The 27,698-nt window shown below is 36.0% G+C and overlaps 1 protein-coding gene across 6 annotated transcripts in view; it reads left to right on the top strand.

Annotated features, from left to right (window-relative positions):
- LOC122217601 (disintegrin and metalloproteinase domain-containing protein 5-like) overlaps positions 1 to 27,698 on the top strand; it is a 134,291-nt gene that overhangs the window by 14,148 nt on the left and 92,445 nt on the right. For 2 of the 6 annotated variants that reach the window (XM_042934782.1, XM_042934781.1), the window contains exons 3-7: positions 1,904 to 1,959; positions 4,377 to 4,455; positions 5,194 to 5,270; positions 6,088 to 6,262; positions 7,140 to 7,205. In XM_042934782.1, coding sequence (XP_042790716.1) covers positions 1,904 to 1,959; positions 4,377 to 4,455; positions 5,194 to 5,270; positions 6,088 to 6,262; positions 7,140 to 7,205 — 453 coding nt within the window. Of the gene's footprint in view, positions 1 to 1,903; positions 1,960 to 4,376; positions 4,456 to 5,193; positions 5,271 to 6,087; positions 6,263 to 7,139; positions 7,206 to 27,698 lie in introns of those variants that run through there. The other 4 variants (XM_042934783.1, XM_042934784.1, XM_042934786.1 and 1 more) reach the window with 4 other exon arrangements.

The raw sequence follows: 27,698 nt of genomic DNA, 5'->3' as shown, positions 1-27,698 counted from the left end.
CTGTCTTCTGCTCTGTCTGATCTTCTCTCAAACCCCTTTTATTGACTTTTTAATAGAAGGTATTACATTTTTTTCTGCTCTAGAATTTCAGTTTGTTTATTAGATATTTTACTCTTCTGAAAATCTCCATATTTTTCTCATTTTAGTCATGGTTATTATACATACTACCTGTAGCTTTGTTATAATTATCTATTTGTTTTCTTTTTTGCTGATTTTGGTAATTTTATCCTGTTCTTTTGCATTTCATACAATTTTTTATTGAAAGTTGGTGTAATAGTTTGCTAGGGCTTGCATAACAAGGTAACACAAACCATGTGCCTTATACAACAACAATGTATTGTTTCACAGTTCAACTAAGGAGACTAGAAGTCCAAGATCAAGTTGTTGGCAGGGTTGATTCTTTCTGAAGACTGTTAGGGAGAATCTGCTCCAGGTCTCTCTTCTTGGCTTATAGATGGAATCTTTTTCTGAATTTTCATAGGCATTCCCCTTTGTGTATGTCTGTGTCTAAACTTCCCCTTTGTGTTTTTGTTTGTTTATTTATTTATTTTAGAGAGAGAGAAAGCATGCCATGCACCTGCACACAAGTGGGAGAGGGACAGAGAGAGAGAGAGAGAGAGAATGAGAATCTTAAGTAGGCTCCATGGTCATGCAGAGGAGCCCTATGTGGGGTTTGATCCTATAACCCTGGCGTCATGACCTAAGCCAAAATCAGTCAGATGCTCAACCAACTGAGCCACCTAGGTGCCCCTAAATTTCTTCTTTGTATAAAGGTATCAGTCAGATTGGTTAATGCCTACCTTAATGACCTAACTTTATTACTTCTGTAAGGACCCTATCTCAAATAAGGTTATGTTTTGAGGTCTTGGGATTATGAATTCACATATAACGTTGGAAGGAAGGAGACACAATTCAACCCAACCATTTGGATATTGTGTATGAAAAGTTTTAGAAGCTCTAGATAATGTCTTTTTGTATTTTTTTCTCTTCCTGTCAGTTTTGTACATTTCCTGTTATTTAAATTCTACTTGTTTTGTTTTGTAAGCTGTGTGGATTTAAAAATTTATTGATGCTGTCTTATTCCATTTATTTTTTATTATATTTGTTTAGTAACAAGGTATTTTTGGAGGGCACAATTCTCAAGATCCTCACCAGATTCCACTTATACTTATTTCTAGAGTGCCATTAAGATGACTCTTTCAGAACATTTATCTGTTGCAAAGAATCTTGTTCTGCTAGAATACAAAGTTAAGGCACTGAAAACTTTTAAGAGGCTATTTCTCTTGTTAAAATTATCTTTAAAAAGTAGCTAAATAAATGACTTAATGACTCTTATATTTTCTGTTATCTTCTGGAGGGTTTTCTAGACATGTCTCTGCTTCCCCTCTATCCTCTCTCACATTCTATTCCAGAGGAGTTTCATTGCTTATGTGTGGAAAGCAAAGTGCAGTGGTACTTATTATGTTATACTGCTGGAGGTGTAGTGCATTTCCTGTACTGCTATCTTCTGGAGTATTTATTCCATTGAGCACAACAATATACTTTTTAGGAGGTCTGGGAGTAAACAAGCAACAGATTCTTTCAAGTGAGGTGAGCGTCTTTGGCATTTGCCTTGGGCATGGTGAAGGGTGGTATGTGTCTAATCCAAAAGGTAATAGTCATTAGGCAAGATTCTCCATCAGAAATGTTAGTTAGGGTGAATAATAGACAGCGACTACTACCTAGTTCTCCATTTAGAATTCCGAGGCTTCAAATAGTCACATGGGAAGGGAAACACATGTAATGGTTATATCTTATTATTAATTTTGTCAATATTTTTAAAACATAACTCAGAAAAGAAATTATTTAGCATATGTTATTTACAAGTATTTTCACTGATTTTTTTTGGATACTCATGTTACAGATTGCTTATATCATTACAATAAAAGGAAAACCGTATTTTGTCCATCTCAGAAAGCAGTAAGTAAAAATTTTATCCTTTCAAATTTTAATTCTCTGGTTTCTTGATTTTTAAAAATAGGTATGAATAGAATAATTTCAATTAAGATGTATATGTGATACCTATATATATGTGATACTTACTGCATATTGATTATTGGGTAAAATCATAGGCATACTAAAGGTAATAAAACATGATCTGCAATTAAAGAATTCTTATATATTCAGATGAAATAATGGAGAAAGGGAGAATTTTGCTATAACATAGTATTGTAATAAATGTGTAAATAGTATTCTTTGGAAATCAATGAAGGTTTTTGGAAGGAAGTAAGAGATGACTTATCTCTTGAAGGAAGATACCTTGTGAGTTCTGTAAAGAAATGAGGTAGTGTAGGAGGACATTCTGTTTAGAGGAAATCATGTGCAAAACATGGAGGTATGAGACAGAGTGGATTCAGTGGTGTGCAGAAAGTCCACATGGATTACTAAAGGACATATTTCTGGAGGATAGAAGTAAAACATTTTGGAAAGGTAGGCAGGAGTCAGGTTGTAGATCTATAAAGCCATGCTAAGGATATTAGAAGCCAAAAATGTTTTTAAGCAAGTACATTATAGTCCCATTGAGAGTTTAGGCTGTTTTTGAGAAAGCAGAAGTAGAGGTAAGGTGTGTAATTCTGTGGTTATATAATAATTTAGGTGAATGATGATGGTGGCTTAAACAATGGTATTGTTCATAGCGCTGGAAGGAAAAACTCAATAGACCTTGAAGATGGATTTGTTAGAGTGATTGGGAAAAAGTGAAGTATCTTGGATAATTTAGTTGTTGCTTGAGAAAATGGGTAGGTTGTAGTTAATTAAGTGAGGAATAAGTGAGATATATATATGGAGGAGGGGGGTGAGTTTGATTTGGAATGCCTACGAGATATCCAAGTGGATTTTCTCCACTAGGAATATGAATATAAGAATTTGAATATATGAGAAGAGATTGGCAATGAGGATATAGGTTTAGCAGTAACCAATAGTTTGGCTATAAAATAAAAAATGAGAATTTATAGAGTGCTTATGAATAGACTAGTGACTAAAGACTAAATCTTGGTAAAGATCAATATTTCTGAGATAGGTAGAACAAAAAAGAGCAGCCAACATGGAAGATCAAGCTGGAAGTGTCAGGGAGGTAGGAAGAGAAGCAGAAGAGTAATTTGTGATGTAAATTAAGTGATTATATTGAGTGATCACAGTTTTCAGAATGATGCTAGAGAGCAGGGCAATGTTGATTTTAAAATTACCTTTTGGATCTGACATTCTGGCAGCTATGAATCTTTTCCAGAGCCGTTTCAGGGTGACTAAGAATGGACAAAGTGGAGAAATTATTTGTAGACTACTCTTATGAGAGTATATTTGGAGAATTGAAAATGTATAAAGAATAAAGTAGGACAAAGGTCATGGGAGAATTATTTATGAAGATAATACTTTGATAATGAAATTTTTAATAGCATTAAGTTAAAAAAATAGTAGAGAGGAATAGTTTGAAATTATAGGATTGAAAAAGTATGTATCTTCAATATATGGCATAGAATGGGATTCATAGCACAAGTGTTAAGAGTGTGCCTTGAACAAAAGAAGTAGTCATCCTCTGGAAAAAAAAGATGAGGAATGAGGGTAGATATAGGTGATCTGAAACTGAAATGATGTGGAGATTATGTGAGATGATTGGCAGGAGTGGGGTCAAGTTTCTGAATTGTTACTGAGGATAATGAAGGAAAATTATGACAAAGGTTTTTGAGAACTTGGTACTTAGCTAAGCTTAGTGAATATGAATTTGTAGTAATGCTAAGAAAATATTTTTTAAATTCTGTCCTAAACCTAGTTTTTAATTTTAAGATTCAGGTTTAAAATCTGGAATCCGTGAGTAATAAAGACAAAGGTTTTAAAGTTCTATGCTGGAGGGGCCCCTAAGTGGCTCAGTCGGTTAAGCGTCTGATTTCAGTTCAGGTCATGATCTCGCAGTTCATGGGTTTGAGCCCAACATTGGGCTCTGTGCTGGCAGCTCAGAGCCTGGAGCCTGCTTTGGATTTTGTGTCTCCCTCTCTGCCTCTCCTCCACTTGTGTTCTGTCTCTCAAAAATAAATAAGTGTTAAAAAAAATTTAAAGTTCTATGCCAGAAATTGGGACCTATGTTATTTACACTGTTTGCTATCTCTAGCTGTTTGGATTGTTCGTTAGGATGCATTTTAGTGTTATATGTCACCAGAGTTAAATGCTTCCCTCAGCACTTGATTTATTGTAAACAACAGAGAAGTATTTGGACAAGAGGATATGCAAAGGTAACTGGCACTATAATTGTTCAGTAAAAGGAAAATTTGTACTATGAAGAATAATTTTTTATGTTTCATGTTTTCTGTTTGACAGATTGAACATGTTTTGTGATTTTATTCTAGATCATTTTTATCTTCGGTTTCTGTTGTTTACTTTTATGACAAAGATGACATCCAATATTCTAAGCCTTTGTCAGCTCAGGTAAAACAGCTTTTTCTTACAGATTTCTTTCTCTAGATTATCTTTAAAAATGTTAATTTCAGTGGCACCGGGGTGGCCCAGTTGGTTAAGTGTATGTCTCCACTTTTTTTAATGTTTATTTTTGAGAGAGAGAGAGAGACAGAGACAGAGAGAAAGAAAGAGAGACAGAGAGGGGAACAGAGGATCCAAAGAGGGGCCCGTGCTGACAGCAGAAAGCCTGATGTGGGACTTGAACTCACGAACTGTGAGATCATGACTTGAGCCCGTCGGATGCTTAGCTGACTGACCTATCCAGGCACCCTAAGTGTCTGACTCTTGATTTCGGCCCAGGTCGTGATCTCAGTCCAGGTTGTAAGCTTGTGGTTTGTGGGTTCAAGCCCTGTGTTGAGCTCTGAGCTGATGGCATGGAGCCCACTTGAGATTCTTTCTCTCCCTCTCTCTCTACACCCTTCCCTTCCCCCCTTCCCTGCTCTCTATCTTCCTCTTCCTCTCTCTCTCTCTGTCTCTCAATAAGTAAACATTTTAAGAAAGTAAAAAATGTAAATATCCTGAAATTTACACATTCACTGACATTTAATAATCTGGACTACGTCTTACTTCTACGTGGCACAAGTTTATTGGGTAATTGCCCATTCAGTTTGAAGTTCCAATATTGATAAAGTAATAGAAATAAATGACACATCTAGGATATCCATTTTAAAAATAAGTTATCTGTTTGTTCTTGTATATTCTTTTCAGATGGATTGCAATTATCAAGGATATGTTGCAGGTTTTCCAAATTCTCTTGTGTCACTCAACACTTGTTCAGGACTCAGGTTGTAGTCTTTTTAAAGATATTCTATTTGCTGGTATTAGATCCTGCTAGTCTATGAGTTGATTCTCTATTTATCTTTTCTAGTTTTATATTCACCTTTGTTATTTCAGTTCCCTAAGGAATGAACCAGAATTACTGATAAAATAGAATTGGTCACCTTGGAAACATTTGTCCCTGATGGAGGGCTACTTGTTGATTCTGACTGCTTGACGCTTTGAGCAGTCTTGAGTGTAGGGAGGGTTGGTTGGTCTCTCCATACTTCTTTAGTTTTTCCAGATTTTTAATGCTTTTACTGATTTATTAATCTCCTAGAATGGTTCACAACTGTAGAATGCCTAGATCTGATAGATATTTTGGCTCTACTTCTAGCCATTTTTAGGCAGGTAATACCTTCAGTTAAGCCCCCCACAAAAAAATGACTTATGGCATTGTCAGGAAAGATTAGATGTCTCAAAAAGAAGAAAGGACTTAAGACTAAGGAAGAGAGTGCCTGAAGATCTGACAGTTTGGCTTAGAAAATATATACCCTAGGAAGGAACCCTAATCTGTTCAATCACATGGATCTATGCCACTAATATGCTTTCTTTAGATGATCAGGATATTTCTCTTAGAATATTTGTCATATAAAGCAATAGGCATCCTGTGGTATTACTGGCCTAGTTCTGAGTTTAACACTTCAATGCATAAAGAGGTAAAGTGGAGAAACCAAGGTGACTTTAAATGTAAAAAAAAAATACATTTGGCCAAAATTCCACATTAGAATATTATAGTTTTGTTAGAATAATTTCGGACTTTGTTTTGATGATTTTAATACTCAGGGGAACATTGCAGCTTAAAAACATCTCATATGGAATTGAACCAATGGAGGCCGTATCAGGATTCGTGCACATGATTTATGAAGAAAAAAATGATAACACTAATATTCCTCTTTTAGGAGAAAATAAGACTTATAGCTATAATAACTTATATTATCACATCAGAAGGAGTTCAGAAGTAAGTGTTGACTTTTTAATTTTAACTTATTTGTTAAAACTTTGTGAAATGAAAAATACTCTCAGAGCAAAATTTAATGACTTACAGATCTTAAGGTTATTTTACTTTTTCATGAAGTCCCTCCATGACTTTTAAAATGGGTAAAGTTCTTTGTTAAGCTTGTTAGTAGATCAAAGTATAGTGAAAACTTAGGTAATTAATCTGGGAAACAAATGTGAACATAGGAGTTAAGACACCAAAAAAAATTAATTTCACATGTGGACATTTGGATGATTAATGTAAATGGTTCCTTTTTCTCAATTAGGCTGACAAATTAGGTTAAAATATTACATGATCTGGATTTCTAAGTTAAGTCTTTGTTTCATGAGCGTTCATGAATGAATACTATTGTGGCCTACATAAGGTACATGTAAAGCAAAGTGATGAATTCTTCCACAAAGGCCTGTAAACTGCTATACCGTCATAAATAACATTCCTGGCTCTAGTGAACTGCCATTGATTATAACCTTTAGTAATGTTTTTCTAAACTTTATTGTTTGCCAAAAGTAGTTTCCTAATAATTGGTAGCAGAAAATCTGCCTATGTGGAAGACTACTATGAACATTATCACAAGGCAAGAAAGAAAAGATTTATGTTGTAAACTTAAGATTTCCAATTTCAGCTGTTGCTAAAATCAAAAGATACCTGGATTCTTGTATAGCGTGGGATCTCATTGAAAATTCTTATTAACCAAAGGCACTTTTTGGACCTGGAATTTTCTGAATAGTATCTAAATTTTGTATTTGAAAACAGCTTTGTTATATAATCAGTCTCTCACTTTATCAACAGAAGGTAAATTTTTGGAAATTTCTCAGCACTCATGTTGTGTGTTTTACAGAGAACTGAATTTTTCAAGTTATACCCTCAATATCTTGAAATATATATTGTTGTGGATAAAAATCTGGTAGGTCATTTTTTATGTACTGTTATTTTTAAATGATTTAACCTTTGTCTTTAACTTGATTTTAATGACATAATAAAAATTTTAAAACCACTTGTTGATAAATGTTTGTTTTTGCTTTTGCAGTTAATAACTTCTTAAAAATTGTGCATAAACCACATTTGTTAGTTCATTTATTTTATAAATAGGATCTCTAATTACTTTTGTAAAGTAAAGCATTTTTCTTTTTCTTTTTTTTTTAAACGTTTATTCATCTTTGAGAGACAGAGAGAGACAGAGCATGAGCGGGGAAGGGGCAGAGAGAGGGAGACACAGAATCCAAAGCAGGCTCCAGGCTCCAGGCTCCAGGCTCCAGGCTCGGAGCTGTCAGCACAGAGTCCAAAGTGGGGCTCGAATTTATGAACTGTGAGATTACGACTTGAGCGGAAGTCAGACACTCAACCAACTGAGCCACGCAGGCACCCCATTTTTCATTTTTTTTAAAGCTTGTCAGTCTATTTTTCTTTTCTTTTTCAAAAGAACTACATCCTTGGTGAAACCCTCAACCCTCACATCCAATAGTACTTAACTGCTTCAGCCTAATAGAAAGGATAGACTACAAAACAAATATGCTACTTCTTCCAAGCAAAGGGAGAAAACAACTTATCTGTGGTATTCTCAATTTTAGGTAAATGAAATGATGGAAAAAACAAATGAACAAATTTTCGTATTGAGGATTATGCTTCTGATCTTTGAGTTTAGGTTTTTAATTTACACAACTTAGGTGGTTAGGAGATTCTAAACTATGAGGTTACATTTTTTTCCAGGTTGGTAAGATCTGAGGCTACCTGCTGGAGTCAAATAGTATTTCTCTCTGTGGGAATGCAACTTCAAACAGAATTCCCACAGATCAGCCATATATGAGCTCAAAATTCGTAAGAAAATGAGCCATCATAAATAAGGGTTAGCAAAACAAAACAAAATAATAGATTTAAATCCAGAAAGCGTTCAAATATTAACATTTTAAGTTATAAAAATATTTTGTTCTGTAAGGGAGTCTGTTGATTCCAGAAGAGATGGATATGAGGCAGGAGAGCTGAGCTAAGTATTGGCAGAGGTTACAAATATTGAAGTGCATTGGCTCAATAAAGAGTGGAGGGTTTTTTTGTTTGCTTGTTTGTTTTTTGTTTTTTTAGTATAACTAGGATGATCTAGTACAAAGCCAACACATATTCCAAAATCCTATTCCTACAAGATTACAAAGCAATTAGAAGTAGGAAAACAGAATTTTAAGCATAATCAACACAAAGAAGTGAATAAAAGGAAAGAAAACCATTATATCTTAAACATTTGTTTCATAAATGTGGGACAAATAAATGTAAAAGCTAAGATTAAGATAAATTTCAACTCAAATATATAAGTAATTATATTAGGTGTAGAGGGACTAAGTACTGTAATTAAAAACCGAAGGTAAAGATTAATTAAAAGAAAGACAAATATTATCATGCAAGACACCTGAATGCACATTTTCTATCTAAAACTGACATATGTAAAATATGGTACAAAATGAAAGTAAAAGACTTCAAAAGTATATAATAAAAATGAAAATTCTAAAAACTTGTTTTAACTAGATTAATATCAGACAAAGTAGACTTCAAGATAAGCATAAGTTATCTATTACTGCATAGAAAATCACTCCAAAATTTAGTGGCTTAAACCAATGACCATTTATTTGGTTGGGAGCCCAGAGACCTTTTTGGGTTTATATTAATCTCAAATCTTTTTAACTAATCTGGTAGTCTTTTATTGATACAGCTATCTTAAAAACTGTGGGCTTTCTTTCTTTTCTTTTTACAGGATTCCTTTTTAGGCAGTTTCCTCACAGAGAAAATATTCTTCATTAATATTTAAAAGTGCATTAGGGATACACTTAAGAGGTATCAGCTAGTTAGTTAAGTAAAATTTCCATTGCTGTGTGGTTACCAGTGGCAGGTATGAGGATTGACTGTGGCCTTGGTGAAGTTCAGTGAGGAGTTTGCTAAGGAAGTTCCCTGGTGCTCTTGAAATAGTCCAGCAGTGTGAAATTACCCATTTCTCTAATTGTTTTCAAGTGAATAAGTACAGAGTTTATTGTGTTTCATAGTAAACTAGATTTGGCAGTTACAAGTACATAATTTGGAGTCAGATCTAGCATTGAATCCTAGTTTTCTTTATTCTTTTTTTTATTGTGGTAAAAAGCATATGCCATTAAATTTACTATCCTAACTATTTTTAAACATACAGTTTGGCAGTATTGAGTATATTCACATTGTTGTTCAATAGCTCTCTAGAACCTTTGTATCCTGAAAACCAAAACTCTATGCCCTTTAAAGACTAATTTCCTCTGCCCATCCCAGGCCTTGGTGAACACCTTTCTACATTCAGTTGCTATGATTTTTACTACTTTAGATAATTCATATGAGTGGAATCATAAAGTATTTGAACTTCTCTGACTGCTTTATTATACTTAGCATAATGTCCTCAAGTTTCATCCATGTCGTAGCATGTGACAGGACATTTTTCCTTTTTAATGCTGTGTGGTATTCCATTGCATGTATATACTACATTTTTTTTTACCCAGTCCTCTGTTCATGGACATTTGGGTTTCTACTACCTTCAGTCTATTGTGAATAATGCTGGAGGGAACATGAATGTGTAAATATCTCTTTGAGACTTTGCTTTGGATTTTTTTTTTTTTTGGCATATATCCAGAAGCTGGATTGTTAAAACATATGTTAATTCTATGGTTAATCTATGAGGAACTGCCATACTGTTTTCTATTATTAATATTTACACTATTAAATAATTTTAAAATTGTTTTTTGTTGAGTTATAGGAATTCTTTATATATTCTAGATACTAACTTCTTATCAGATATGTGGTTTGGAAATGCTTTCTCCCATTCTGAAGATTGCCTTTTCACTCTGTTGATTGTTTTCTTTGAGGCACAAAAGCTAAGTTTAATGTAATACCATTTGTTTATTTTTACTTTTGTTGCCTCTGCTTTTGGTGTGAGATCTAAGAAATCATTGTCAAATCCAATGTCCTGAAGATTTCTCCTGTGCTTTTTTTCTAGGAGCTTTATAATTTTAGGTCTTACATCTACATCTGTAATTAATTTCAGTTAACTTTTATATATGATTTAAAGTAAGGATTCAACTTCATTCTTTTGCATGTAGATATACAGTTTTTCCAGTGACATTTGTGAAAGACATGACCCATTTTCCACTCTGTATCTTGGCACCCATGTTAAAAATCATTTGGTCATATACTCAGGGCTTTGTTTTTGGGTGCTCTAGTCTATTCCATTGATCCACATATATGTCTTTATGCCAGTACCATATAGTGTTGGTTACTTTTGCTTTGTAGTATGCTTTGAAATTAGGAGGTGAGACATTCTGGCATTCCTCTTTTAGGATGTTTTTTCTATTTCTTCAAAATAGGCCATTGGGATTTTGATAGGGATTGCATTGAATCTGTAGATAGCTTTGGCTAATTTGGGTATTTTAACGCTATGAAGTCTTCCAACTCACAAACATGAGATATCTTTCCATTTGTTTGTATATTCTTTGATTTCTTTTACCAGTGTCTTTAGTTTTCATTGTGCAAATACTTCACTTCATTGGTTAAGCCTGTTATTAAGTATCTCTTCCTTTTTGATGCTATAGTAAAAGGGAACATTTTCTTGATTCCTTTTTGTGATTGGTCATGGTAGTATATTGGAACAACTGATTTTTGTGTGCTGATTTTATATCCTGTAACTGCTGAAATTGTTTCCTAGCTTTAACAAAAAAATTTTTTGGTAGAATCTATAGGGCTTTCTATGTATAAAATCATATTGGTGAACAGAGATAATTTTACTTATTTATTTCTAATTTGAATACCTTTTTTTCTTTGACTTCTCTGATTGCTATAGTTAGGACCTCTAATACTATGTTGAATAGTGTGGTGAGGGTGTGCATGGTTGATTTTTCCTGTTATTAGAAAAAAGCTGTCAGTCTTTCACTGTTGAGAGTGATATTAGCTGTGATCATATATGGCTTTTATTATGTTGAAGTACTTTCCTTATATTATTAGTTTGTTGGGTGTTTTTGTCATGAAATAGTGCTGAATTTTGACACTATTTTTGGCATCAGTTGAAATGATCATGTGGGTTTTTTTGTCCTTCATTTTGTTAATGTGTAGTATTACATTGATTTTTTGATGTGTAGAACCATTCTTACATTCCAGGTAGAAACCCCACTTGGTAATAGTGAATGATCCTTTTATTAGCTCTTGAATTCATTTTGATGAAAGAATACCATTTTGATGGTATTTTACTAGTGATTTTTGCTTCAATATTCACCAAAGATATTGGTTTCTATTTTTCTTTCCTTGCAGTGTCTTTATCTGGCTTCGGTATTGGGATAATGCTGACCTCACAGAATGAGTTTGGAAGTTTTCTTGCCTCTGTAATTCTTAGAAAGAGCTTGAGGAGGATTAGCGTTAATTTTTCTTTAAATGTTTGGTAGAATTCTCTAGTGAATTCATTTAGTCCTGAGCTTTGTTTTGAGAATTTTTTGTGGATTTTCCAGTTTCCCTTCTATTGATTTATAGTTTCATTTTATTGTGGTCAGAGAGCATACTTGGTATTGTTTCTGTCTTCTTAAATTTGTTAAGCCTTGTTTTGTGGCCTAACATGTAGTCTATTTTGCAAATTGTTCAATGTGTCCTTTAGAAGAATGTATATGCTACTGTTAAGTGTTCTGTATATGTCTGTTAGGTCAACTGGTTTATAAAAAGTCTTCTTTTTCCTTATTGATTTCAGTCTGGTTGTTGTAGCTATAACTTGATCATGATGAATGATATTTTAATGTGCTGCTGAATTTGGTTTGCTAGTCTTTTATTGACAATTTTCCATCAATGTTCATCGGGAATATTGGCCTGTACTTTTCTTTCTTATAGCATCTTTTTCTGGCTTTGCTATCAGGGTAATGCTGGCTTCATAAAATGACTTTGGGCGTATTCCAACATCTTTGATTTTTTTTTTTTTGGCAGATTTTGAGAAGAATTGGTGTTACTTATTTAACTATTTGGTAAAATTCACCAGTGAGGTCCTCTAGTCTTGAGCTTTTCTTCATTGGGACATTAAAAAAAATATTAATTCAATTTCCTTCCTAGTAATTGCTCTATTCATTTATTTTATTTCTTCTTGATTAAGTCTTGGTGGGTTGTATTTTTTTTTTTTATTGAAGTATAGTTGACATACAATGCTATGTTAGTTTCAGATATATAACATAGGTATTGGACAATTTTATATATTACACAGTACTCACTACGTTAAGTGTAGTTACCATCTGTCACCATACAAAGCTATTATAGTACTATTGACTATATTCTCTATGTTGTGTTTTCATCCCCACGACTTATTTTATAAATGGAATTTTATACCTCTTAATCTGCTTCTTATACTCTGCCCATCTACTTGACCCTCCTCCTTTTTTTTCAGTTTTGTTCTCTGTATTTATGAGTCTATTTATGTTTTTGTTTATTTGTTCATTTATTTTTTATTTTAGATTCCTCATATGAATGAAATCATGTAGTATTTGTCTTTCTCTGTCTGACTTATTTCACTTAGTATTATATCCTGTAGGTCTACCCATGTTGTCATGAATAGCAAGATTTCATTGTTGTTGTTTTTTTAATGACTGAATAATATTCCATTGTTTATATATACCACATCTTCTTTATCCATTCATCTTTCAGTGGACATTTGGGTTGCTTCCATATCTTAGCTATTGTAAATAATGCTGCAATGAACATAAGAGTGCGTATGTGTTTTCAAATTAGTGATTTCATTTTTTTCTGGCTAAATAATCAGCAGTGGAATTACCAGATTATAATTGGTATTTCTGTTTATAATTTTTTGAGAAACATCCATACTGTTTTGCAGAGTGGCTGCATCCATTTACATCTTTTCAGGTTCTTTGCTGTTTTTAAATCAGATTATTTGTTTTTTGATGTTGAGGTGTGTGATTTCTTTATATATTTTGGATATTAACCCCTTATTGGATATATCATTTGGAAATATCTTTTATATTTTAGTAGGTTGCCTCTTCATTTTGGTAATGGTTTCCTTTGTTACCTTCGTATTTTGATATGATCCAAAAACTGTATTTTTGCTTTTGTTTCACTTTCCTGGGAGACATATATAGAAATATGTTGCTAAGGTTGATATCCAGAGATTACTGCCTATATTTTTTTTCCAGGAGTTTTATAATTTCATGCCTTACACTTAAGTCTTTAATATTTTTGAGTTTATTTTTGTATATTTTTATTTATGTATATGGTGTAAGAAAGTGGCCTAGTTTCTTTCTTTTTTAAAAACAAATATTTATTTATTTTGAGAGTGTGAGCATGAGCAGGGAAGGGGCGAGCAAGGGAGAGAGAGAATCCCAAACAGGCTCCATGCTGTCAGCACTGAGCCCAATCTCAGCCCAATCTCACGAACCGTGAAATCATGTCCTGAGCTAGGATCAAGAGTTGTATGCTTAACAACTTTGCTATCCAGGCACCCCAAAAGTGGTCTAGTTTCATTCCTTTTTCATGTAGCTGTCTAGTTTTAGACATTATTGACTGAGGAAACTGCTTTTTCCCTGTTGCATATTCTTGCCTTTTGTGTTGTGATTAATTGACCGTATAATTATGGGTTTATTTCTGGGTTTTCTTTTCTGTTCCATTGATCTATGGGTCTGTTTTTGTTCCAGTACCATACTGTTTTGATTACTATAGCTTTGTAGTATAGCTTTAAATCTGGGGTTGTGATACATCCATCTTTGTTCTTTTTTCTCAAGATTGCTTTGGCTGTTTGGAGTGTTTTGTGGTTCCAGACAAATATTATTTGTTCTAGTACTGTAAAAAATATTATTGGTAATTTGACAGGGATTCCATTGAATCTGTAGGTTGTTTTGGGTAGTATGGACATTTCAACAATATTAATTCTTCTAGTCCAAGAGTATGGTATGGTATATCTTTCTATTTATTTGTGTCATCTTCAATATCTTCATCAGTGTCTTATAGTTTTCAGAGTACAGGTCTTTCTCTTATCCTTAAGTAGTTTGTTATTCTTTCCCCAAGTTTTAATTTAAATTGCAGTTAGTTAACTTATCAGTGTAATATTAGTTTCAGGTGTAGAATTCAGTGATTCATTACTTACATACAACACTCAGTGCTCATCACAACCAGTGCCCTCCTTAATGCACATCACCAGTTTAACCCATCCCCACACCAACCTCCCCTCCAGCAACCCTAGTTTGTTATCTGTACTTAAGAGTCTGTTTTATGGTTTGTCTTTCTCTTTTTTCCTATGTTTATTTGTTTTGTTTGTTAAATTCCATGTGAGTGAAGTCATAAGGTATTTGTCATTCTCTGACTGACTTATTTAGCTTAGCACAATACATTTTAGCTCCATCCATGTCATTGCAAATTAATGATTTGCATAAAATAAATAAATAATGATATTTTATGGCTGAGTAATATTCCATTATATATCTGTACCACATTTTCTTTATCCATTCATCAGTCAGTGGACATTTGAGCTCTTTCCATAATTTGGCTATTGTTGATAATTCTGCTATAAAGATCAGGATGCTTGTGTCCCTTCAAATAAGTATTTTTGTATCCTTTGGTTAAATACCTACTAGTGCAATTGCTGGATTGTAGGGTAGTACTATTTTTAACTTTTTGAGGACTCTATTACTGTTTTCCAGAGTGGCTGCATGAGTTTGCATTCCCACCAACATTGCAAGAGGGGTCCCCTTTCTCCACATCCTCACCAATATATGTTGTTTCTTATGTTATTAATTTTAGCTACTCTGACAGATGTGAGATGGTATCTCATCGTGGTTTTGATATGTATTTCCATGATGATGAGCAATATTGAGCATCATTCATGTGTCTGTTAGCCACCTGTATGTCTTCTTTGGAAAATGTCTATTCATGTCCTCTACTCATTTCTTAACTGGGTTGTTTCTTGGGTGTCGAATTTGATAAGTTCTTATAGATTTTGGATACTAACCCTTTATCATATATGTCATTTGCACATATCTTCTCCCATTCTCTAGGTTGCCTTTTAATTTTGTTGATGGTTTCCTTCACTGTGCAGAACCTTTTTATCTTAATGAAGTCTCAGTAGTTCATTTTTGCTTTTGTTTCCCTTGCTTCTGGAGACATATCTGGTAAGAAGTTGCTGTGGCTGATGTCAAAGAGGTTGCTGCCTGTGTTCTCTAGGATTTTGATGATTTCCTGTCTCACATTTAGGTCTTTCATCCATTGTGAATTTACTTGTCTGTATGGTATAAGAAAATGGTCTAGTTTCATTCTTCTGCATGTCATTGTCCAGTTTTCCCAACACCATTTGTTGAAGAGGCTGTCTTTTTTTCTGTTGTGTAGAAGATGAATTGACAATATAGCTGTAGGTCCATTTCTGGGTTTTCTTTTCTGTTCCTTTGATCTCTCTGTCTGTTTTTGTGTCAGTGCCATATTGTATTGATCACTATATCTTTGTAATATAAATTGTAATATAAGTAATATAAGTTGAAGTCTGGAATTGTGATGCCTCCAGCTTTGCTTTTCTTTTTCAAGATTGCTTTGTGGTTCCCTACAAACTTTAGGATTATTTGTTTTAGCTCTGTGAAAAATGCTGTTGGTATTTTGATGGGGATTACAATAAATGGGTAGATTGCTTTGGGTGGTATAGACATTTAACAATGTTAACTCTTCATCTTTCCTATTTTGAATGACAGCCTTGCTGGATAAAGTATTCTTGGCTGCATATTTTTTCCATTCAGGATGGTGAATATATCATGCTACTCCCTTCTGGCCTGCCACATTTCTCTGGGGAGATCAGGTACTAACCTTATTTGTCTTCCCTTATAAGTTAGTGACTTCTTTTGTCTTTCTGATTTTAGGATTTTTTTCCTTTTCTCTATGTTTTGCAAATGTAACTAGGATGTCTTAGTGTTGGCGTGCTTTTATTGATTTGTATGGGAGTTCTCCTGGATTTGAATGTCTGTTTTCTTTCCCAGATTAGGGCTGTTTTCAGCTGTAATTTCTTTCAAAGTTTTGAAATTATTTATTTGATTATAGACAGATGGACAATATAGGGTCTGAAAGACAGTCTGCAAAACACACTTGAAAATTGTTTAGCATCCAGTTTTTCCCTTGCTCAATTATTCAAGTGCAAAGAAATTGTATGGGACATAAAGTAACAAAATCAGATACAAATTAAGAGATAAGACTTCTTGATTTTATATATATATCCATATATATATATAATAGTTTTAAATTTAAATTCTATTTAGTTAACATACATATACGTATATATGTATACGTATATATATACGTGTATATACGTATGTGTGTGTATGTGTACACACACACACACATATATGACTTCTTTTTTTTTAATTTATTATTATTTTTTTAATATATGAAATTTAATGTCAAGTTGGTTTCCATACAACACCCAGTGCTCATCCCAAAAGGTGCCCTCCTCAATACCCATCACCCACCCTCCCCTCCCTACCACCCCCCATCAACCCTCAGTTTGTTCTCAGTTTTTAACAGTCTCTTATGCTTTGGCTCTCTCCCACTCTAACCTCTTTTTTTTTTTTTTTCCTTCCCCTCCCCCATGGGTTTCTGTTAAGTTTCTCAGGATCCACATAAGAGTGAAACCATATGGTATCTGTCTTACTCTGTATGGCTTATTTCACTTAGCATCACACTCTCCAGTTCCATCCACGTTGCTACAAAAGGCCATATTTCATTCTTTCTCATTGCCACGTAGTATTCCATTGTATATATAAACCACAATTTCTTTATCCATTCATCAGTTGATGGACATTTAGGCTCTTTCCATAATTGGGCTATTGTTGAGAGTGCTGCTATAAACATTGGGGTACAAGTGCCCCTATGCATCAGTACTCCTGTATCCCTTGGGTAAATTCCTAGCAGTGCTACTGCTGGGTCATAGGGTAGATCTATTTTTAATTTTCTGAGGAACCTCCACACTGCTTTCCAGAGCGGCTGCACCAATTTGCATTCCCACCAACAGTGCAAGAGGGTTCCCGTTTCTCCACATCCTCTCCAGCATCTATAGTCTCCTGATTTGTTCATTTTGGCCACTCTGACTGGTGTGAGGTGATATCTGAGTGTGGTTTTGATTTGTATTTCCCTGATAAGGAGCGACGTTGAACATCTTTTCATGTGCCTGTTGGCCATCCGGATGTCTTCTTTAGAGAAGTGTCTATTCATGTTTTCTGCCCATTTCTTCACTGGGTTATTTGTTTTTCAGGTGTGGAGTTGGGTGAGCTCTTTATAGATTTTGGATACTAGCCCTTTGTCCGATGTGTCATTTGCAAATATCTTTTCCCATTCCGTTGGTTGCCTTTTAGTTTTGTTGGTTGTTTCCTTTGCTGTGCAGAAGCTTTTTATCTTCATAAGGTCCCAGTAATTCACTTTTGCTTTTAATTCCCTTGCCTTTGGGGATGTGCCGAGTAAGAGATTGCTACGGCTGAGGTCAGAGAGGTCTTTTCCTGCTTTCTCCTCTAAGGTTTTGATGGTTTCCTGTCTCACATTCAGGTCCTTTATCCATTTTGAGTTTATTTTTGTGAATGGTGTGAGAAAGTGGTCTAGTTTCAACCTTCTGCATGTTGCTGTCCAGTTCTCCCAGCACCATTTGTTAAAGAGACTGTCTTTTTTCCATTGGATGTTCTTTCCTGCTTTGTCAAAGATGAGTTGGCCATACGTTTGTGGGTCTAGTTCTGGGGTTTCTATTCTATTCCATTCGTCTATGTGTCTGTTTTTATGCCAATACCATGCTGACTTGATGATGACAGCTTTGTAGTAGAGGCTAAAGTCTGGGATTGTGATGCCTCCTGCTTTGGTCTTCTTCTTCAAAATTACTTTGGCTATTCGGGGTCTTTTGCGGTTCCATATGAATTTTAGGATTGCTTGTTCTAGTTTCGAGAAGAATGCTGGTGCAATTTTGATTGGGATTGCACTGAATGTGTAGATAGCTTTGGGTAGTATTGACATTTTGACAATATTTATTCTTCCAATCCATGAGCAGGGAATGTCTTTCCATTTCTTTAAATCTTCTTCAATTTCCTTCATAAGCTTTCTATAGTTTTCAGCATACAGATCTTTTACATCTTTGGTGAGATTTATTCCTAGGCATTTTATGCTTCTTGGTGCAATTGTGAATGGGATCAGTTTCTTTATTTGTCTTTCTATTGTTTCATTGTTAGTGTATAAGAATGCAACTGATTTCTGTACATTGATTTTGTATCCTGCAACTTTGCTGAATTCATGTATCAGTTCTAGCAGACTTTTGGTGGAGTCTATCGGATTTTCCATGTATAATATCATGTCATCTGCAAAAAGCGAAAGCTTGACTTCATCTTTACCAATTTTGATTCCTTTGATTTCTTTTTGTTGTCTGATTGCTGATACTAGAACTTCCATCACTATGTTAAACAACAGCGGTGAGAGTGGACATCCCTGTCGTGTTCCTGATCTCAGGGAAAAAGCTCTCAGTTTTTCCCCATTGAGGATGATGTTAGCTGTGGGCTTTTCATAAATGGCTTTTATGATATTTAAGTATGTTCCTTCTATCCCGACTTTCTCAAGGGTTTTTATTAAGAAAGGGTGCTGGATTTTGTCAAAGGCCTTTTCTGCATCGATTGACAGGATCATATGGTTCTTCTCTTTTTTTTTATTAATGTGATGTATCACGTTGATTGATTTGCGAATGTTGAACCAGCCCTGCATCCCAGGAATGAATCTCACTTGATCATGGTGAATAATTCTTTTTATATGCCATTGAATTCGATTTGCTAGTATCTTATTGAGAATTTTTGCATCCATATTCATCAGGGATATTGGCCTGTAGTTCTCTTTTTTTACTGGGTCTTTGTCTGGTTTAGGAATCAAAGTAATACTGGCTTCATAGAATGAGTCTGGAAGTTTTCCTTCCCTTTCTATTTCTTGGAATAGCTTGAGAAGGATAGGTGTTATCTCTGCTTTAAACATCTGGTAGAAATCCCCTGGGAAGCCATCTGGTCCTGGACTCTTATTTGTTGGGAGATTTTTGATGACTGATTCAATTTCTTCGCTGGTTATGGGTCTGTTCAAGCTTTCTATTTCCTCCTGATTGAGTTTTGGAAGAGTGTGGGTGTTTAGGAATTTGTCCATTTCTTCCAGGTTGTCCAATTTGTTGGCATATAATTTTTCATAGTATTCCCTGATAATTGTTTGTATCTCTGAGGGATTGGTTGTAATAGTCCCATTTTCATTCATGATTTTATCTATTTGGGTCATCTCCCTTTTCTTTTTGAGAAGCCTGGCTAGAGGTTTGTCAATTTTGTTTATTTTTTCAAAAAACCAACTCTTGGTTTCATTGATCTGCTCTACAGTTTTTTTAGATTCTATATTGTTTATTTCTGCTCTGATCTTTATTATTTCTCTTCTTCTGCTGGGTTTAGGCTGCCTTTGCTGTTCCGCTTCTATTTCTTTAGGTGTGCTGTTAGATTTTGTATTTGGAATTTTTCTTGTTTCTTGAGATAGGCCTGGATTGCAATGTATTTTCCTCTCAGGACTGCCTTCGCTGCATCCCAAAGCGTTTGGATTGTTGTGTTTTCACTTTCATTTGTTTCCATATATTTTTAAATTTCTTCTCTAATTGCCTGGTTGACCCACTCATTCTTTAGTAGGGTGTTCTTTAACCTCCATGCTTTTGGAGGTTTTCCAGACTTTTTCCTGTGGTTGATTTCAAGCTTCATAGCATTGTGGTCTGAAAGTATGCATGGTATAATTTCAATTCTTGTAAACTTATGAAGGGCTGTTTTGTGACCCAGTATATGATCTATCTTGGAGAATGTTCCATGTGCACTCGAGAAGAAAGTATATTCTGTTGCTTTGGGATGCAGAGTTCTAAATATATCTGTCAAGTCCATCTGATCCAATGTATCATTCAGGGCCCTTGTTTCTTTATTGACCGTGTGTCTAGATGATCTATCCATTTCTGTAAGTGGAGTGTTAAAGTCCCCTGCAATGACCACATTCTTATCAATAAGGTTGCTTATGTTTGTGAGTAATTGTTTTATATATTTGGGGGCTCCTGTATTCGGCGCATAGACATTTATAATTGTTAGCTCTTCCTGATGGATAGACCCTGTGATTATTATATAATGCCCTTCTTCATCTCTTGTTACAGCCTTTAATTTAAAGTCTAGTTTGTCTGATATAAGTATGGCTACTCCAGCTTTCTTTTGGCTTCCAGTAGCATGCTAAATAGTTCTCCATCCCCTCACTCTCAATCTAAAGGTGTCCTCAGATCTAAAATGAGTCTCTTGTAGACAGCAAATAGATGGGTCTTGTTTTTTTATCCATTCTGATACCCTATGTCTTTTGGTTGGCGCATTTAATCCATTTACATTCAGTGTTATTATAGAAAGATACGGGTTTAGAGTCATTGTGATGTCTGTATGTTTTATGCTTGTAGTGATGTCTCTGGTACTTTGTCTCACAGGGTCCCCCTTAGGATCTCTTGTAGGGCTGGTTTAGTGGTGACGAATTCCTTCAGTTTTTGTTTGTTTGGGAAGACCTTTATCTCTCCTTCTATTCTAAATGACAGACTTGCTGGATAAAGGATTCTCGGCTGCATATTTTTTCTGTTTAGCACATTGAAGATATCGTGCCAATCCTTTCTGGCCTGCCAAGTTTCAAAAGAGAGATCAGTCACGAGTCTTATAGGTCTCCCTTTATATGTGAGGGCACGTTTATCCCTTGCTGCTTTCAGAATTTTCTCTTTATCCTTGTATTTTGCCAGTTTCACTATGATATGTCATGCAGAAGATCGATTCAAGTTACGTCTGAAGGGAGTTCTCTGTGCCTCTTGGATTTCAATGCCTTTTTCCTTCCCCAGTTCAGGGAAGTTCTCAGCTATAATTTGTTCAAGTACCCCTTCAGCACCTTTCCCTCTCTCTTCCTCCTCTGGGATACCAATTATGCGTATATTATTTCTTTTTAGTGTATCACTTAGTTCTCTAATTTTCCCCTCATACTCCTGGATTTTTTTATCTCTCTTTCTTTCAGCTTCCTCTTTTTCCATAACTTTATCTTCTAGTTCACCTATTCTCTCCTCTGCCTCTTCAATCCGAGCCGTCGTGGTTTCCATTTTGTTTTGCATTTCGTTTAAAGCGCTTTTCAGCTCCTCCTGGCTGTTCCTTAGTCCCTTGATCTCTGTAGCAAGAGATTCTCTGCTGTCCTCTATACTGTTTTCAAGCCGAACGGTTAATTTTATGACTATTATTCTAAATTCACTTTCTGTTGTATTATTTAAATCCTTTTTGATCAGTTCATTAGCTGTTGTTATTTCCTGGAGATTCTTCTGAGGGGAAGTCTTCTGTTTGGTCATTTTGGATAGTCCCTGGAGTGGTGAGGACCTGCAGGGCACTTCCCCTGTGCTGTGGTGTATAACTGGAGTTGGTGGGCGGGGCCGCAGTCAGACCTGATGTCTGCCCCCAGCCCACCGCTGGGGCCACGGTCAGACTGGTGTGTGCCTTCTCTTCCCCTCTCCTAGGGGCGGGATTCACTTTGGGGTGGCGTGGCCCGTCTGGGCTACTTGTGCACTGCCAGGCTTGTGGTGCTGGGGCTCTGGCGTATTAGCTGGGGTGGGTAGGTAAGGTGCACGGGGGCAGGAGGGGCAGGCTTAGCTCTCTTCTCCTTAGGTGATCCACTTCAGGAGGGGCCCTGTGGCAGTGGGAGGGAGTCAGATCTGCTGCCGGAGGTTTGGCTCCGCAGAAGCACAGAGTTGGGTGTTTTCGCGGAGCGAGCAAGTTCCCTGGCAGGAACTGGTTCCCTTTGGGATTTTGGCTGGGGGATGGGCGGGGGAGATGGCGCTGGCGAGCGCCTTTGTTCCCCGCTAAGCTGAGCTCTGTCGTCTGGGGGCTCAGCAGCTCTCCCTCCCTTTGTCCTCCAGCCTTCCCGCTTTCTGAGCAGAGCTGTTAACTTATGACCTCCCAGACGCTAAGTCGCGCTTGCTGTCGGAACACAGTCTATCAGGCCCCTCCGCTTTTGCCAGCCAGACTCGGGGGCTCTGCTTGGCCGGCGAGCCGCCCCTCCGCCCCGGCTCCCTCCCGCCAGTCCGTGGAGCGCGCACCGCCTCGCTGCCCTTTCTACCCTCTTCTGTGGGCCTCTCGTCTGTGCCTGGCTCCGGAGACTCCATTCTGCTAATCCTCTGGCGGTTTTCTGGGTTATTTATGCAGGTGTATGTGGAATCTAAGTGATCAGCAGGACGTGCGGTGAGCCCAGTGTCCTCCTATGCCACCATCTTCCCTCTACTCTCTTCAGCTGTAATTTCTTAAAATACCCCTCTGTACCCTTTTCTGTGTCTTCATCTTCTGAGACACTTATAATAGGAATGTTATTATGCTTTATGTAGTTACTCTATTCCCTAAATCTATATTTGTGATCTAATATTTTTCTTTCCCTCTTCATTTCAGCTTCATTATTTTCCATAATTTTGTCTTTATATCACTTATTCATTCATCTGCTTCTTCCACCCTTATGGTCTTTACTTCCTGGACGTTCTGAATCTTGGTTATTGCACTTCTCTTTTTGGCTTACTTTTTAGGTCTTTTATCTCTGTGGTAAGGGATTACCTGGTGTCTTCTATGTTTTTATCAAGCCCAGCTAGTATCCTTATGATTGTTGCTTTCGATTTTCCATATGGCATTTTACTTATATTTGTTTTGAGTAGATCCCTGGCTGTGACCTTTTCTTTCATTTGGGATGAATTCCTCCATCTTGGCATTTTGTCTAGGTCTCTATCTTCTTTTGTGTGTTAGGAAAGTGTGTTATGTTTCCTGCTCCTGAGATTAATGGCTATATTATGAAGGGATTCTATACTGTTGGGGGCCTGGCACTTCAAGAATTGTCTCTGGTATGTGCTGTGTGCACTCTGTTGCTGTGTTTTGCCTGCTCTTTCCCTCAAGTCAGTCCTCTGCAGAGTTTCTCCTTGCCTGCAGTGGGAGTATTTGGACCTTGTTTACTGTGTGGCAAGTTTAACTAGGTGTGCTCTGGTCTGCTTGTTTAAAGAGATTTGATGCTATTTGCATTAGAGCTGAAGCTTTGCATAACTCATGGTGCATTGGGTGGTGTTTGTGCTGGCCTTCTGGGAGACGGGACTGCTGCTCTGATTTTCAGGCACATTTGCCCAAGAAAAACAGCATCTGTAGAGTGCAGGGGGCTGGGGCTTGGTGTAAGTAGTTTAGGCCACCACTTTTGGCAGAGTGCTGGTTACTGAAGTTAGTTTATGCTAAGGTGTGGGGAAGGCAAATGGCTCCACCCAGCTTCCTTGTTTCCAGAGAGGGAAGTTCGTGCCTGCTGCTTTCTGGGAAGCCCTTCCAGAAGAGTGAATAACCTCTTTTGGTGTATCCCAGGCATGCTTCAGATTGTTGCCTTTACACTGTCTGTGTCCAGGCTGCCTGCCTGCCTGGCAGTGCAGTACACCGTGGGCTCTATTGAAGGCAGGATGGCTGAGTTTTAAAACTGCACACTTTAGGGGCTTAGTATTGTGGGGACATGTACTGGTTCTCTGGGGGAGGGTCTCACCATGCTGGGACTGATGCAGGTTTGATACAGAATGGAAGTTGCACCAAAGCTCATGAGTGTTGAGTTTGGAGTAAAACACATCAAAGAGCCAGTGTCCAGGTTAGCTGCCTTCAGCAGGTGTCTCTGCATCCCTACTGAGGGGTGAGGGAGGGAAATGTTGCCTGCTGACTCTTTTGTCCCCAGAGAGACAGTGCCACCTCTCCCATATGTACTCCAACAAGGGGAAACTGTCTCTCACAGTGTCCCAGGGGATCCTCAGATTGCACTATCTGTCCCTCTTCTATCTGCCTTTGTTCTCCATATGAGCAGTGCAGCACTCTCAGGGCTCCACACTGGCCATTCTGTGGACCTCTAAAACTCTAGTCTTTGAGCCCTGCTGGGTGTAAAAACACAAAAATCAGCCCCTCTTGTTTTCCCACTCAGTGGCTTTGGAGAAATGTTTTCCTTGTGCAACCCCCTATGCACTCCTCTCTCGCTCTCTCTCTTCTTCTCTCTCTCTCTTTCTCTTTCTAAATCTCACCTCTCTCTGTGATCAGGGATCCCTCCCCTGCACAGAACTCATGATCTGTTTTCCTCAAACTAATATGCTGTTAGTCTATTTGGTAGATCTTTAGGGTTTTCTCCAGAGATTATCATGTCTTCTGCAAATAGTGACAGTCTTACTTCTTCCTTACCAATTTGGATGCCTTTTATTTCTTTTTTTTTATCTGATTGCTGTGGCTAGGACCTCCAGTGCTCTGTTTATTAAAAGTGGCAAGAATGGACATCTTTGTCTTGTTTCTGATGTTAGAAAAAATCTTTCAGTTTTTCATCGAGTCTGACAATAGCTGTGAGTTTTCATATTTGGTCTTTATTATGTTGAGATATGTTCCCTCTAATCCCACTTTTCTGAGAGTTTCTATCATTAATGTTGAATTTTGTCATGTGCTTTTTCTTCATCTATTAGAATATTGTATGGTTTTTATCTTTCATTTTGTTAATGTAGTGTGTCATGCTGATTGATTTGATTTGTAGATCAACCACCCTTTTACCACTGTAATAAATCCCATTTGATTATGGTGAGTGATCCTTCTAATGTATTCTTGAATTCAGTTTGCTAATATTTGTTGAAGATTTTTGCATCTAAATTCATCAGGGATATTGACCTGTAGTTTTTTATTTTTGTAATGTCTTTTGCTGGTTTTGATAGTAGGATAATGCCAGCCTTGAAGAATGAATTTAAAAGTATCCTTTTTCTTCTAGTTTTTAGAATAGTTTGAGAAGGAAAGGTATTAAATCTTTCAGTATTTGATAGAATTCACCTGTGAAGCCATCTGGTCTTTGACTTTTGTATGCTGGAAGTTTTGATTATTGAATCAATTTCATTACCAGCAATTGGTTTATTCGGATTTTGTATTTCTTCCTAATTCAGTTTTGGAAGATTGTATGCTTCTAGTTATTTATCCAGTTTTTCTAGGTTGTCAGATTTGTTGGCACATAACTTTGTAGTAGTCACTTATAATCCTATGTATTTCTATGGTGTAAGTTATTTCTCCTTATTTCTGTTTTTGTTTGAGTCCTCTCTCTTTTTTCTTAATGAGTCTGACTAAAGGTTTATCAATTTTGTTTATCTTTTAGGCTCTTTGTTTCATTGATCTTTTTCTTTAAATGTTTATTTCATTTATTTATGTTCTGATCTTTATCATTACCTTACTTCACCTAGTTTTGGGCTTTGTTCTTTTTTCCTTTAGGTGTAAGGATAGATTGTTTATTTGAAATTTTTCTTGTGTCTTGAGGTATGACTGAATTACTGTAAACCTCATTCTTTTATGGCTCTTGACTGTGCATGAAAAATTTTGAATCACTAGGTTTCCATTTTCATTTGTCTCCAGGTATTTTTTAAAAATTTCCTCTTTGTTGGGGCACCTGAGTGCCTCAGTTGGTTAACTATCTGACTCTTGATTTCATTTCAGGTCATGATCTTGTGGTTCCTGAGTTTGAGCCCTGTGTTGGGCTCCAGGCTCACAGTGTGGAGCCTGCTTTGGATTCTCTCTCTCCATCTCTCTCATCCCCTTTCCCTACTTGTGTGCTCTCTCTCTCTCTCTCTCTCCAAATGAATAGACAAACCTAAAAAAAATTTCCTATTTGTTTTCTTCATTGAAACATTTGGTACTTCCTAGAAATTTAGTAAGCCTCTATGCCTTTGTGTTTATCCAGTTTTTTCTTGTAATTGATTTCCACTTTTATGCCATTGTGATCATAAATGACACTTTATGTATAATTTTAGTCTTCTTAAATTTATTAATACTTGGGTTTTTTCCTAACATGTGATTTATCCTGGAGAATTTTCCATGTGCTCTTGAAAAGTATGTATTTGCTGGTTTTGGATTAAATATTCTGTATGTATCTGTTAATGTCTATGTGTAGGTTATATGGTCAAACATGTCATTCAAAGTCACTGTTCCCTTATTGATTTTCTACCTGGATGATCTATCCATTGATGTAAGTGGGGTGTTCAAGAATCCTGTTATTATTGTATTACTGTAAAATTCTCCCCTTGTGTCTGTTAATACCTGCTTTATATATTTAGGTGCTCCTATTTTGAGTGCACAGATATTTACAATTGTTATGTCCTCCTGTTGGATTGAACCCTTTATCATTATGTAACACCCTTCTTTGTGTCTTGTTAGTCTTTGTTTTAATGTCTGTTTTGTCTGATATAAGTATTGTGACCCTGGCTTTTTCTTCACTTCCATCTGCATAGAATATCTTTTTCATCCCTTCACTTTCAGTCCGTATGTGTTTTCAAGTCTAACACAAGTCTTTTCTAGGCAACCTATTAAAAAAAAACCTGTCAACCAAGAATATTATGACTGGACAAGCTGTCCTTGTCCTTCAGAAATGAAGCAGTGATAAAAACTTTCTTAAACAAACAAAAGCTGAGGGAATGTATCATGACTAGACCTGACATACAAGAAATGGTAAAGAGTTCTTTGAGTATCATTGGAAGCACACTAATTAGTGTAGCATTATAAAAACATATGAAGGTAGTATATAAAAATATCTGGTAATGATAAATATGTACTCAAAGTCAGATTTCCCAATGGTGATGTGTAATCAGTGTTTAGTTTAAAAATGAAAAACAAACATATCAGAAATAACTATAATAAAAATGCTTTTATTGGATACATAATATTAAAAATGTGTAAAGTGTAACATCAACAGCCTAAACTTCAAAGGAGAGAAGTAAAAGTATAAAGTTTAAGGATTTTATGAAAATCAAATTGTTATCAGTTTAAAATAGGATGTTAAAATTTTTACATACTTTATGTAAACTTCATGGTAACTGCAGGGGAAAAACATGTAGTAGTTACACAAAAGAACATGACAAAGAGGTCAAAGCATACTGATACCAAAAGTTATCAAATTAGAAAAGAAGACAGGAGAATAAGAAGCAAGAAACAGTGTATTTATAAAATAGCCAGAATGCCATTAATAAGAGGACAGTAGTAAGTCCTTACCTATCAATAATTACCTTAAATGTAAGTAGATTAAATTCTCCAATCAAAAGACATAGAATGCCTGAATGGATTTAAAAAAAAAAATCCAAGGATATTCTGCATACAAGTAACTTGCTTTAGCTTTAAACACATAGACCTACTGAAAAGATAGAAAAAGAAATTTGAAGTTAATGGTAACCCAAAACACAAGCAGGGTTATCAACATTATATCACAAAATAGAATTTAAACTAAAAATGGTAAAAATAGACAAAGAAGTTCATTATATAATAATCAAGGAGCCTATCTTCATTTTGTTCATGCATTGTTTTCTTAATTTTAATTG

The sequence above is a fragment of the Panthera leo genome, chromosome B1 (assembly GCF_018350215.1).
Source record: "Panthera leo isolate Ple1 chromosome B1, P.leo_Ple1_pat1.1, whole genome shotgun sequence".
In the NCBI taxonomy this organism is placed as follows: Eukaryota; Metazoa; Chordata; class Mammalia; order Carnivora; family Felidae; genus Panthera; species Panthera leo.
Note: the sequence above shows the minus strand (reverse complement) of the source record. Positions and strands in the feature narration are given on the sequence as shown.